The sequence below is a fragment of the Stegostoma tigrinum genome, chromosome 33 (assembly GCF_030684315.1).
Source record: "Stegostoma tigrinum isolate sSteTig4 chromosome 33, sSteTig4.hap1, whole genome shotgun sequence".
Classification (NCBI taxonomy): Eukaryota; Metazoa; Chordata; class Chondrichthyes; order Orectolobiformes; family Stegostomatidae; genus Stegostoma; species Stegostoma tigrinum.
Genome location: NC_081386.1, coordinates 7,030,658 through 7,045,210, shown reverse-complemented (window position 1 = coordinate 7,045,210; position 14,553 = coordinate 7,030,658). Strand labels below are relative to the sequence as shown.

Genomic DNA, 14,553 nt, shown 5'->3' with positions numbered 1-14,553 from the left:
AAAGCTGACGTTTCGGGCCTAGACCCTTCTTCAGAGAGGGGAAGGGGAGAGAGTTCTGAAATAAATAGGAGGGGCGGGGGGGGAGGCAGACCGAAGATGGATAGAGGAGAAGATAGGAGGACAGGAGAGTATGGGTAGGGAGGTAGGGAGAGGATAGGTCAGTCCAGGGAGGACGGACAGATAAAGGAGGTGGGATGATGTTAGTAGGTAGGAAATGGAGGTGCGGCTTGAGGTGGGAGGAGGGGATGGGTGAGAGGAAGAACAGGTTAGGGAGGTGGGGACAAGCTGGGCTGGTTTTGGGATGCAGTGGGGGGAGGGGGCGAGCTGGGCTGGTTTTGGGATGCAGTGGGGGAAGGGGAGATTTTGAAGCTTGTGAAGTCCACATTTATACCATTGGGCTGCAGGGTTCCCAAGCGGAATATGAGTTGCTGTTCCTTCAACCTTTGGGTGGCATCACTGTGGCACTGCAGGAGGCCCATGATGGACATGTCGTCTAAGGAATGGGAGGGGGAGTTAAAATGGTTCGTGACTGGGAGGTGCAGTTGTTTATTGCGAACCGAGCGGAGGTGTTCTGCAAAGTGGTCCCCAAGCCTCTGCTTGGTTTCCCCAATGTAGAGGAAGCCACACCGGGTACAATGGATACAGTATACCACATTGGCAGATGCGCAGGTGAACCTCTGCTTAATATGGAAAGTCATCTTGGGGCCTGGGATGGGGGTGAGGGAGGAGGTGTGGGGGCAAGTGTAGCACTTCCTGCGGTTGCAGGGGAAAGTGCCGGGTGTGGTAGGGTTGGAGGGGAGTGTGATTTTCACCTATTGATTCAAGCTCAGTCAGACATTTTAGTAAGTGATAATCTATATTGCTTACTATCATATACAGTGTTACAATCAATGTTTTTCTATAACATTTTTATGCTGCGGTGTGGATGCCCAAGTTTTGTGTGTGGCAGAGGCATCGGGGAGCAGGAGCCATTCCTCATGCAGCCTTTAGGCATGGAACTTACCTGCGGCTGTATGGCCACACCGCTTAGAGAGAATGTTGATTGTCAGAGGCTATGGAGCATAAGTTTTCAAGGAATCTTAACACTCTACCACTGAGGTCCAAGTGGCATCACTGCCCACCTCCAGAGGTCTACCTACATAATCTTCAAACCCTATGACAACAATTATTTTGTTGTCGAGAATATTGCAAGAGTATGAAAGGCAGAATATAAGTGAAAGTCTTTATTTCCTTGTTTCATAAGTTAAATGTGAATTGCTCCAAAGGTGAAACAATGGTACTCTTTACAGCCTTTTCCCTGATGTTTTGTACTGTAGGAGCACAGCCAAAAGTCTAATCCTGATAGAATCAACAATGACCGAAAACTTTAGGACTGTATATGTTATAATCAGTTTTTGGAATTTAATATTTTGCTTGCAATAAACACTGAACAAGATATTTGTACTGCCTGACTTGCCAAGTAGTATAATCAAATTGTGAACTCAGTACCACTTCTAAATGGCAAGCTTTAATTTCAACACTTATCTCTTCCAGCCTTCAGCTTTCAAAGAATGTAATGTAGGGATTGTGAGTGTACAGCATTTCTCCATTTCATAAAGGAAAAAAAAATTGCAAAAGTTGTTAACCCCAGAATTCTGGTAGAAAGTAGTGTGATATAAAGATAAGGGAGAGGAAGAAATCAGTCCAGTCGAAGTCAATGATTTTCTTTAACATACTTGGATTTTGCAAAGTAAGGAAGTAACCTAATAATTAGAGCAGTTATAAGATTTGCCTTCAGTTAACATCAACACCAGATAAATATGTTCTTGATCCATGCACATGTTCCATTGTTCGCATTTTATACAAACCTTTGATCCAGACCTAGCATTTAAGCCTATTAAGTTAATGCATTTTATTATGCTCAGAATACAAATGCTATTAACTTGCTACCAGACGCTACAGGACATCTGTTCAACTTCCCAGTTATTCTGTTGGTAGAGAGGAATATTAAAGATGATGTTAATGTGAGATACTTAGATCCATTAGCCCCCATGTAACTGTGCATGTATGAATATTTGATCATCATGGGTTTCTCTCTTCCCTTTCCCAATGTGACTCCCAGTCTTTGCTCGACTTCCACCAATAAACTGGCTATGATATTAAATCAGAATAGAATAAAATTGCAATCTATTGTCTCTTGTTTTTATGAACATACAATGAGATGCGTATAATTTTCCACACTTTGACACCATTTTAATAACAGAAATTATAGACAGAAAACATTGAGACAAAATTAGGACAAAGTTCAACTTTTGTTCCCATTATGGCTCCTGGGTTTATGGGGTGGCTACAGGAAGGTACTGCCAAAGCCATCCCTGAGGCTACCACGATGTGGAGATGCCGGTGTTGGATTGGGGTGGACAAGGTCAGAAGTCACACGACACCGGGTTATAGTCCAACAGGTTTATGTGAGACCACCAGCTTTTGGAGCATAGCCCATTCGATAGGTGAAGTGAGTCAGATGAAGGGTCTATGGCCTGAAAGCTTGCATTTTCAAGTAAACCTGTTGGACTATGACCTGGTGTCGTGTGATCTCCAAGGCCACCAAAACAAGGATTTCCTGACTGGACCCACCACTCTGCCCGCTGCCGAAGCTGATGCCAAAGCCACCATTGCCTTTCTCCGCTTCAGCTGCATAAAAGAAGAATTGCTGAGCTTTGATACAAAGGGGAAATGAAGAAACAAAACGAAGAAAAGCAAAGAGGAGAGCGAGTGGCCTGATGAGCGGGACTGTACGGTCACAGAGCCTGAACATTTCTTTTCTTGCTGCTGCAATCAGATTTTCTTTTTGCTAAGTTGTCCAATTGTAGATATGTTCTAATTAACCTGTTCAGGGGTGTAATCACACCACATACATGTTTGGAGCAAGTAGGACATGAACCTGGGTTTCATAGCTCCGGTAGGGGCACTACTGCATCACAAGAGTCCTGGCTGATTGTATTCTGAGAGTGGAGTATGACTCTTCAGGCTATGATTTGGAATTAACAACTCTTGATTATAGCTGTTTATTCTTCTAATCAACTTGTTCAGAGTATTTATTACATACATAGAACAGGTGGGACTTGAACATGGACCTTCTGGCCCAGTGTTATCAACACTACCATTGTACCAAAATAAACCAAATGATATTGTGTGAAGTGATTTTGCTTAAGCAATAAAGTCACTTTTTTTGATCACTTATTGGTTGAATGATTCAATGGAATGTGATATAGAGCCCAAATATTTATGTAACAACATTGTGCTTGCATCAATGGCTTAATGATCTGAAGATATGGTTCAAATCACAACAAGGCAGCTGGGGAATTATAAATTAGATTAATGATGCTGCTTGACCTGCTGTGTTCACCTGGCTCTACGCCTTGTTACCCCTCAATTAAGCAGTCCTGGAATTAAAATGCTGTTATGAGTAATGGTGATCATGAAACTTCCAGATCATTGTGAAAACCCCTGAGCCTCAAAATGGTCCTGTTGTGATTGTAATGAGGTCAGCCAGGTTAACCTCATAGAATGAGTTTCCTGATTGGACCAGGTTAACAGCCCCAATCTGGGAGCCCTGACTTGACAGATAAGCACAGGAGTGTTGGAGGTTCTGCTCACTCTTAGAGCTGGCTCCGAGGAAGCAGACCAGTGTTCCGGACACTTTACATGTAAATAAGGGGTGACTTGGTGATGGGATACTGGCCTCTGTGTCGTGATATTTCAGGCCTGTTTTGGGAAGACAGTCTGTCACCCTCATCCTGTGTAGTTTCCATGTGATTTCAAACCTTTTAATAATTTGGTTGCCTCTTTAACTTCCCTTCGAAATGATATATCCAGCCATTTGTCTGTGCTTCACCAGAACCCACTCAAAGGCAGTTTCAGATGAGCAATAAATGTCTGCTTTGCTATTGGTACCACATTTGGTAAATATTGGGTTCCTTATAAATCTTGATTTATCTAAAACTTTTCATGTGAAACCTGTCATGCGCTGATTATTTAACAGCAGCAGATTCAGAACTATGTCTCAGAGCCTTGTTGATGGAGTTCAAGTTGTATTTGTGAGAATTTGCTGCTAGTTTGGAGGGCATTGATACCTGCCTATTTGGAAAGGTGATCTTATAAGCTTGCTCACTTTTTTCCAGTGGTGGAACAGTGCACAATAATAAGAGGTTACTGAGAAGAAAATCTTAGAAATTTGAGCTAACATAGACCATAACTTAGTAATCTTTATGCACCTCAAAGTCATTCAAATTGTTTATGTATCAAAGTTGTATCATGACTTTTCCCCACTCTTTTTCATATTCTTCAAATTACTCTTCGATACGCAGATATAGCTGGCAAAGATGCTTCATTAGAGATGGAGCAGGTCTTTCAGCCCACAATGTTATGCCAAGCATGATGCAAAATGAAATGAATTCCTTCTGCCTGCCCATGGCCCATACACCTCCAGTCCTTATTAATTCATGTGATTATCTAAGAGCTCCTTAAACACCCCTATGGTATCTGCCTCTACATTTACTCCTGGTAGAGGGCATTCCAGGAACCTACCACGCTCTGAGAAAAACACTTGCCCTGAAATCTCCTTTTAACTTTTCCCCTCCTACATTAAATCCATGTCCCCGAGAAAAGATGTCGACCCTATCTATGCCTGTATTAATGTTATAAATTTCTATCAAGTCTCCCCTCAGCCATTGTTGCTCCAGAGAAACTGACCCTAGTTTGTCCAGCATTTCCTCCTTGCTCATAACCTCTAGTCTAGGCAGCATCTTTCTAAACCTCTTCTGCACCCACTTCAAAGCCTCCACGTCCTTCCTGTAATGTGCCAACCAGAATACTCTTTAAATGCCGCCTAACCAAAGGTTTATAAAGCTGCAACATGACATCCTGGCTCTTATACTCGGTGTATGAGTTATTTTATTGCACGTCCTGATTTTCATTGTTCCATCATCGACAAACGTGCCTTCAGCTTGCCAGGCCCCAAGGTCAGCACTTACCTTCTTAAACCTCACTGTTTCTGCATGTTGTTTTCCTTGAAGCCACTTTTTAAAACCTACCTTCTTGAACTGTTCTAATATCTCCCTTTTTGGCTCCTTATTGAGTTCAATCCAGTGACAATTCTGTGAAGCTCTTGTGATATTCAGGCTTAATGAATTTTACAGCTGATCCTGGAAAAACATGATCAGGCCATTCATTGTTGGCATGTTACTAGTTTTCCCAAATGATTAATGTGAGGGCAATAGATGTTCCTGCAGACAGCAAAGGAGTCAGCCATCAGAAACTGCTCCTATTCTACACCCATACAGCATACTCTGTTCTTTCTAAGAATGGCTAGTATCTGTTTGCAGAAGTGGTTTGCCCATAAAGATCATAGCTTCCAATGGGAAAGTAGTCATTGTAGCAACAAAGATTGGATTTACAGCAGCTGAAATGGAATTGTCTGGAAATTTGAAATTATTGAGTGTCCATTAGCTGACACCTCAAGTTCTCTGAAAGATTTCCCAAACCTGAGTTAGAATCGAGAGATAATAGGAACTGCAGATGTTGGAGAATCTGAGACAACAAAGTGTGGAGCTGGATGAACACCAGTCCAAGCAGCACAAAAGCTGATGTTTCGGGCCTAGACCCTTCATCAGAAAAGGGGGATGGGGTGAGGGTTCTGAAATAAATAGGGAGGGGGGGAGGTGGATCGAAGATGGATGGAGGAGAAGATAGATGGAGAGGAGACAGACAAGTTAAAGGGGCGGGGATGGAGCCTGGAGATGTGAGTGTAGGTGGGGAGGTAGAGAGGGGATAGGTCAGTCCGGGGAGGGTGGACAGGTCAAGGGGGCGGGATGAGGTTAGTAGGCAGGAAATGGAGGTGCGGCTTGGGGTGGGAGGCGAGGATAAGTGAGAGGAAGAACAGGTTAGAGAGATGGGGACAAGCTGGGCTGGTTTTGGGATGCAGTGGGGGAGGGGAGATTTCAAAGCTTGTGAAATCCACATTGATACCATTGGGCTGCAGGGTTCCCAAGCGGAATATGAGTTGCTGTTCCTACATCGTTGTGGCACTGCAGGAGGCTCAGGATGGACATGTTGGAGGAATGGGAGGGTTTACCCATTGTCTCTGCCTGCTCCTGCCCCACTGAAATAATTTCCACCTATCAGGACTCCATTTTCTCCCCCTTGATCCGGGAACTCCCTACCTATGTCCGTGACACCATCCGTGCCCTCCACCTCCTCCAGAACATCCAATTCCCTGGTCCCCAACACTTCATTTTCATCATGGACGTCCAGTCCCTATACAACTGCATCCCCCATGCAGATGGCCTAAAGGCCCTCCGCTTCTTCCTGTCTTGCACGCCCGACCAGTCCCCCTCCACCGACACCCTCAGACACCTAGCCGAACTCATCCTCACCCTCAACATCTTGTCTTTCGATTCCTCCCACTCCCTACAGACAAAGGGGGTGGCCATGGGTACTTGCATGGGCCCCAGCTATGCCTGCCTCTTTGTAGGTTACATGGAACTATCCCTCTTTCGTACCTACACTGGCCCTAATCCCCATTACTTCCTCCGTTACATTGATGACTGTATCGGCGCCGCCTTGTGTTCCTAAGAGGAGCTCGAACAATTCATCGACTTCACCAACATCTTCCACCCCAACCTCAGGTTCATCTGGACCATCTCCAACACATCCCTCACCTTCCTGGACCTCTCTGTCTCCATCCCAGGCAATCACCTAGAAACCGATATCCATTTCAAGCCCACCGACTCCCACAGCTACCTAGAATACTCCTCTTCCCACTCACCTTCCTGCAAAAATTCCATCCCCTATTCCCAATTCCTTCGTCTCCGCCATATCTGTTCCTAGGATGAGGCATTCTACTTCCGTACATCTCAGATGTCCTCATTCTTCAAGGACAGCGACTCCACCCTCCGCCCTCCCACTGCAGTGGTCGAGAATGCCCTCGACCGTATCTCCTGCGTTTCCCACAACTCATTGCTCCCACTCCATCCCCACAATAACTGCCAAAAGAGAATCCCCCTTGTCCTCACATACCACCCCGCCAACCTCCAGGTCTAATGCGTCATCCTCCGACACTTCCGCCATCTGCAAACCGACCCCACCACCGAGACATTTTTCCCTCCCCACCCTTATCTGCTTTCCAGAGGGACCACTCTCTCCATGACTCCCTTGTCTGCTTCACACTCATCTTCAGCCCCACTACACCTGGCATTTTTCCCTGCAATCGCAGGAAGTGCTACACCTCCCACACCACCTCCCTCACCCCTATCCCAGGCCCCAAGAAGACTTTCCACATCAAGCAGATGTTCACCTGCACGTGTGCCAATGTGGTATACTGCATCTACTATACCCGTTGTGGCCCCCTCTACATCGGGGAAACCAAGCAGAGGCTTGGGGGCCGCTTTGCAGAACATCGCTCAGTTTTTGCAATAAACAACTGCACCTCCCAGTCGCAAACTATTTCAACTCACCCTCCCATTCTACAGATGACACGTCCGTTCTTGGCCTCCTGCAGTGCCACAACGATGCTACCCGTAGGTTGCAGGAACAGCAACTCATATTCTGCTTGGAAACCCTGCAGCCTAATGGTATCAATGTAGATTTCAAAAGCTTCAAAATCTCCCCTTCCCCCACTGCATCCCAAAACCAGCCCAGCTCGTCCCCGCCTCCCTAACCTGATCTTCCTCTCAACTATACCCTCCTCCCACCTCAAGCCGCACCTCCATTTCCTACCTACTAACCTCATCCCGCCTCCTTGATCTTTCCAACCTTCCTGGACTGACCTATCCTCTCCCTACCGCCCCACCTCTACTGGCTCCGTCCCCACATCTTTGACCTGTCCGTCTCCTCTCTACCTATCTTCTCCTCTATCCATCTTTGATCCGCCTCCCTATCTCTCCCTATTTATTCCAGTTCCCTCTCCCCATCCCCCTCTCCAATGAAGGGCCTAGGCCCGAAATGTCAGCTTTTGTGCTCCTAAGATGTCGCTTGGCCTGCTATGTTCATCCAGCTCCACACTTTGTTATCTTAGAATCGAGAGTTCTGACTGACTTAACTCAATAGTAACACACGAAGTGTTCGAGGTTTTAAGAACTGCTCAAACTATTAAATTGACTTCCCCTCCCTGAGTCACTACTGACCTTTTCCCCCATTTGAAACCCAGTGAAGACCTGACCCCACTTCCCCCCCCCCCCCCGCCCAACCCAGCCTACCAACAGTTCTTTGCTATACTTAACCTGACACTATTTCTCCTCTTCCCCAACCTCCAGTCCTCTCCACTCACTTCTGACATCCCATGGACCTATCACCCTGACCTGACCTTGCCTTAATCTCAATTCCCCGACCTGCCTAAAGCTTTGTCACTGATATGCTCATCCCATTTCTTTTTAAAAAAAGCTGTACCAAGGAGCTTTAAAAGTGAGGCTTCGAACAGAGCACAGGATGATGCAGAGCACACGAGAGAAATGGAAATAATTGAAGAAGTAACTGAGAAAACCAATCCAGGATGGCCAGCTCATATTCCATGAATGCAATGAAGCCCATTGAAGGGAGAGGGGAAGGAGAACCTGGTGTCTGTGTGACCGCAAAGTTTGTGACCTTCGTCACCCAGTCTTTTGGCTATCTCAGCAAGCTCATTCATTTCCTGTGTGTCATGCGAAGTTTCACCATCCGTTGACCTTCATTGAAAGATATTTCATGTATTTGCCATTTTCATGCAAGGTACTTATCAGGTCCCAAAATGCACAAGAGTCAAAGCAATTGATATCATTTACTTCCTCTTATACAGCCATATAGAAAGAGCCAAACCTCCCCACCAGTACTGTGGGCATATCTGACTACACCACGTGAACTACAATGTTTCATGAAGGTACTTGAGGGTAATTAGAGATGGGCAGCAAATTCTAACATTTCCATGAACCGAAAGAATAATAATGTGAAAAGTGAGGTGCGGAAGACAGGAGCTGGTGATGTAAGGCAAAATACAGAAAATTGAAGCAGTGGCTGAGAAATCCAAATGAGGGAGAACTTTATATTTTTGTTTGCTGCAGAATTCATGGAGCCAATCTCACAGGTGGCCTTGGAAAGGATCTTGCTAATCAGCCTAAGGCATTTCTTGAAGCTCTGACAGACCTTAGAAGATGTTGTAAATATAATCAATGTCAGAATAAGTGGTGCAGGACAGATTTATAAACCTGCTGGCCACTGTGGAGTGCACCCAGACATGTCGGACTGGATGTCCTGGAGGCAGAATTACGGAACCCGAAAGCAGCTCCTGTTATGGAGCGATGAACTCATCAAGCCCTTGGCTGCCGTCCAGTTTCTTCTTGGGCAGGAGACAGACTGCTGGGGTACTGCTACTCTGGATAGCGAGGTAGTGAGAGGTCAAACTGGATTATATTCAATATACACAAACAGGTTTTTATATACAGCAATGCATTTTACAGATCAGCCAATAGCCTCAGTTTCAGCCTGCTAGTTTACATAATTACTTTTAATCATTTAGACATGACCCACCTCAGTGGAAGATGAGACTTTAACACAGGCCTCTGGCCCAGAGTTGGGACACCACCGTTATTCCTATATGAGCACAGATGAGTTCTCCAATTAATATCCACTATTTGTATACTGTTAAAGACATAATTGATACACGTTGAACATGGATCACCATGAGACAATGTTGATTGCAAGTTTGAGATTTTTGCCAACAGATATCCAGTAGCCCAGTCCAGTGCAATAAGCTGGATGTGCTACAGGACAACTGAACATGTGGGTTATATTTTGGTGGTGACAAGCGTGAAATGTCTGTCTGTGCCCCACCTGCCCAACCCAGCTGAATCCTGTCCAAGACCTGAAAGAATTGGAGGTTGTGAGGAAGATGAGGCAGTTCAGCATAACTTTCAAACAGACTGTCAGCAGCTGTCTGGTCATTTAAAGACTGAGCAACAGGAAGCACAAGGCGCATGCATCTTTGTTGAACAATAGGCTGTTTAACACGCATGGTCCTTCAAGTGGTGAATCACTTTGATGGCAATATGAGATGGGATTACAGAGGGCAGATGTCATCAATAACTTGCTAAATGTCAGCATGGTGTATGCAAGCATTAGTTGAGTCTGTACAATTCATTGCTTTGGAAATATGTAGAAGGAACAAAGTTTGAATGTAACTTTAACATTGATGCTGAGGCAAGGTCCAATACTCACCTGTAAAAGTTTAGCAGCTTTACTGGGTCTGAAATGTGCAACCCATTCTCCCCTTTCTCCATCGGGAAATGTCACAAAATTACAGCCACTGCCCCAGATCGAACATGGTCACTGACCAGGCGTTGCCAGGCTTTGAATATAATGGGCCTGACCAAGAGTAATCTCAACAGGAAGCAGAAGGTTCTGTTTTGGTCAGGGATGCAACATAGAAAAACAATCATCTGATCTCAAAGATTGAACTATTAAATTTATTATATGTCCCCTTTAAATTGTGGGTTACACTGGAAGAAAAGTATCCTGTCCAAAACTGTTAAATTGTTTGTCAGAGCAAAGACTGCCCACTTTCATGGAATTTACATGGACTCATGTTAATATTAAATATAGAGAATATTTGGGTGTATGTCTTTTTAACACAGATTTCATGAGACATTATGGTAGAAGACTGTACACGTTGAAAGGTTTTATAGCTTGATTGATCTGTCTTTCATGGACGCGCACATTCGACTGTCCTGATACATGTGTACTGCAAAATTACAAGTTTCCAGCGATGTGCACAAGATGACAAACCAGTGCCCGTATGGTGCAATTTTCTGCTGTTTCTGTTGTAAACCTGGAGGAAAAAGGGCATTTAATTTGGCAGGTTGGGGCCATGCCTGAAACTATTCCTGTCTTCAATGGAATCAAGTTCTGGATCTGAAGACCTGTGGGTTGACCCTCCCAACTTGCTGCCCTGCCACCAACTGAGGCTGTCTTAAGGTGCCAATTAATGGCCACTTTAGGACCTATCTCACCACCGCTAGGATTGTTCCAGTTGTAGGTGGACCTGTTGCCATGTGGTATGCCTAACGGGTAAACCAATGTAACCAGCTTGCCACCACCTCCATTTTGATCAGAGGGACGTGGGGATGACCTCTGTAACATATACCCAGCAAACCAGGAGATAGTGGTATAACACTAATGAGCTAGGTATCCAGGATGCCTGGCGAATGAGTTGGGGGAGATCGTTCCCATCATGGCAGGTGAAATTAAATTCAATAATGAAAACAAAGTCTGGAATTACAAAGCTAGCATCATGATTGTTGTTTTTAAATAAAAACCCATCCGGTTTACTAATGTCCAGTGGGGAGGTGATGGCTTAGTAGTATTATTGCTGGACTATTAATCCAAAGACCCAGGTTTGAATCCCAGGACAGCAGATGGTGGAATTTAAATTCAATAAATATCTGGAATTAACAATCTAATGATGACCATGAATCCATTGTCAGTTGTTGTAAAAACCTTCCTGGTTCACTGATGTCCCTTAGGGAGGGAAACTGCCATCCTTACCTGGTTTGGCCAACATACGTCTCCAGATCCACAGCAATGTGGTTGACTCTTAACTGCCTTCTGGCCAATTAGAAATGGTCAAGAAATGCTGCCTGGCCAGTGATGCCCTCATCCCATGAATGAATGAAGAAGAAAAAAATAAATCTGCCACCCTTGCCTGGTCTGGCCTACATGTGACTGCAGCCCCCCAGCAACATGATTAACTTTTGACTGACTTGACTCTGGGAAATTAGCGAAGGGCAACAAATGTTGCCAGTAGTTGCCAGCCAGTAAGGCCCAGATTCCATGAAGAAATTTTAAAGAACGTTACGCTCCCAGCCACAATACTTGCCTGTGGTCTGCATTGCTCTGAAGTCTAGGGACTCCAGTGTGTGTTTTTCCTGCAGCAGCTATTCCTCCCCATGTGGCATACTTGAGCACAGAAGTTGCTGACTATCTCAGGTAGTGAGACCCGTGCCCCTGGGGACAGGGGAAGGCCAGTTAGTGAACTTGCCATTGTCTGGCTTCTGGGCCAAGAGACCTTCCTGAAGAGAGGCAGTGTGAGTCTGTCTCTGGTTCTTTAAGCAGCAGGCAAAACCCCTGACGTTTCAACCAGACTTTGTGCCGTATGTGAGAAATAGGCAGGACAGATTCGCATTCCACGCACATTTACGGTGCCCCATCCACCATGTTCTTGTAGCGATAGTTCATCCCTTGGCATCTCCCTCAATGAAATAAGCTGCATTCCTTTTTGTTTAATTTAAAGCTTGTTATTAGGTAAGAAATTGCCCCTGTGTTTACCTTGGTTTACACTTGCAGCTGTAAGCTTGCAGTGCATTATTGTACTTGAGATGTTGCCATTAATGGCTGGCTCCACAGCTCCTCGTTTTGTAAAACTGGGAATGTGCTTAGGTAATTTCATGTTTAAAAACTGCTTGCAAAATGAATAATAAGAACAGTAGTTTCTTGTGCAACAGACTGACAGGAAAAAAAACTGATTATTCACTATAATGTTGGACAGAGTTGGATTTTTTTCAAAGTAAAGTTCATTTGGAAAGGCCTAATTGCAATGGATACACAAGATAAAATGGAAACTAATCTATTCTGTTGCATGTCCCTTAATGGCGGTTAACTATGCATAATAGATTTATTCAAAAACAGTCAACAGAGACGAGAATTTTATTTGGCCAGTGAACATTTGATCATGATAGTTGTAGGAAATGTTTGGGGAAAAAAATGTTTTATAAGCTTAGCCTTTCAGGATTGACTGTGTTTGTTCACGCTCAGTGGGATTTTAGTCAATGACTGGTTTCATTATATATAAACCCTGGCAGGTATTTTCTACTAATGTTTTGACAGGTGAAGCAAAATTTAGCCTGATTCAGAACCAGAGCGAAAGCCCTTGTCAAGAATGATTTCATTTGCTGCACCAGGCTTACGTTCTTGGCTGAAGACCCAAATTTATTAGTAGTGAAGAGCATTAAAAATTATCAGGGATTAGAGGACTTTAACCATGGAGCCTTCCTTTGTTGAGTCATGCGCATATGTTAAAACCAGTTTATAATGGAAGCTTTTGTGAAGTGTTTGACACATGTTTGTTTAATGCTTTGAAAGACTGTTCTCTTTGTCATTTTTTTATTTCCTGTCTCTCAGGCGCTGTGAAGGGCGGAACATTAGGTACAAAACCTGCAGCAATGTGGTAAGTGCTGAATAAAATGCAACTGATTAGTAATTATTATGAGTTGCTGCATTCTTTTGTGCTGTTGTGGATGAGAAATTACACTAAGTGAGCATGTTTCGCTTTATGTGCGTTTCATTCGGCTGATGTTAGCATTTAGGAATAAAACATCTTTCCAATTTCAAACTGAACTATTTGCTGATGGTTCGGATGTTTAGGCATGATAAAATTGGAATTATTGAAATAATTTGAAAACCATTTCCAAAATACCAGATCTCTGCTATATTTGCCTGCTCACATCTAGCATTCGTTTCTGGTATTTGCAGTAACCAACAGCATATTTTGAGCTGAGTGTGTACAAATGGATAAAAGTGATACCATATGCTCTGTTTTCCCTTATTTCCATCTCGGTTTTATTTGTGTTGTGTAAAATGTGCATCCGTACTATGTCGACACACAACCTGCTTCAATCACAATAAGGTCACAAATGTTTATACCTATTAAATTGTGTTTCCAAATCTTCGAGGCAGCCAGGGCAGATTTCTGAACAAGTTGAGTCAGCTTTAACTGGCTGGTGTACCAGATGTGACATATAGGAGGACATTCTTACACAGTCAGAAAGACTGATGAGGAAATGCTAGAAATAACTGGAGAAGAAATTAATGCATAACATCTGAGGGAAAAGATGCAAGACTTTGCTCACGTCATTAGAGTAGACAGACACCGTTATCAGAGGGAAGATCAATGGGAAATGTCGGAGAGGGAAATTGAATAGAAAATGAATGACAGATAGTGTGGGCGGGATCCAGTTGACCTGTGTGGAATGTGTGAGGGCAGATCAGGACAGCTAGAGGTGGAGACTATGACAATCAACAATCTGCAAAGGAGATAATATCACTTAACAAATGTAGCAGTGTGGGAGAGGACTGATAAATGAACCATAATTTTAGAAGTGCTTCGTTTCTGCAATCGATATACAACTTTAAACTACCTAAGGTGTTGGACGATCAAGGCAAGATGACATGATTTTAATATATTATTAATCAGGAATAACTCCTAGCCTGTTAAAAAGTCAGAAGTCACAAGATACCAGGTTATAGTCTCTTCATCAGCAGCGGTCCGAAAACCTGTGATTTCCAATAAACCTGCTGGATCATAATCTGGTGTTGTGAGAGTTCTCATTTTGTTTACCCCAATCCAATACTGGTACCTCCACATTATCCTGGCATGTAAGATGCAGGGAAGTACAGCTGCAAAGAGGAAGGAGCTGAGATTAAAATGTGACAGCTAGAAAGCAGTTTCCCTTTGTACTCTTTTGTCTCTCTACTCTGAATAAATTTTACTTG

The 14,553-nt window shown here is 44.0% G+C and overlaps 1 protein-coding gene across 1 annotated transcript in view; it reads left to right on the top strand.

Moving 5' to 3' along the window:
- adamtsl3 (ADAMTS-like 3) overlaps window positions 1-14,553 on the top strand; it is a 582,072-nt gene that overhangs the window by 251,515 nt on the left and 316,004 nt on the right. The window contains exon 5 of the mRNA XM_048563174.2: window positions 13,183-13,228. Within this exon, the coding sequence (XP_048419131.1) occupies window positions 13,183-13,228 (46 nt within the window). The remainder of the gene's footprint in view (window positions 1-13,182; window positions 13,229-14,553) is intronic.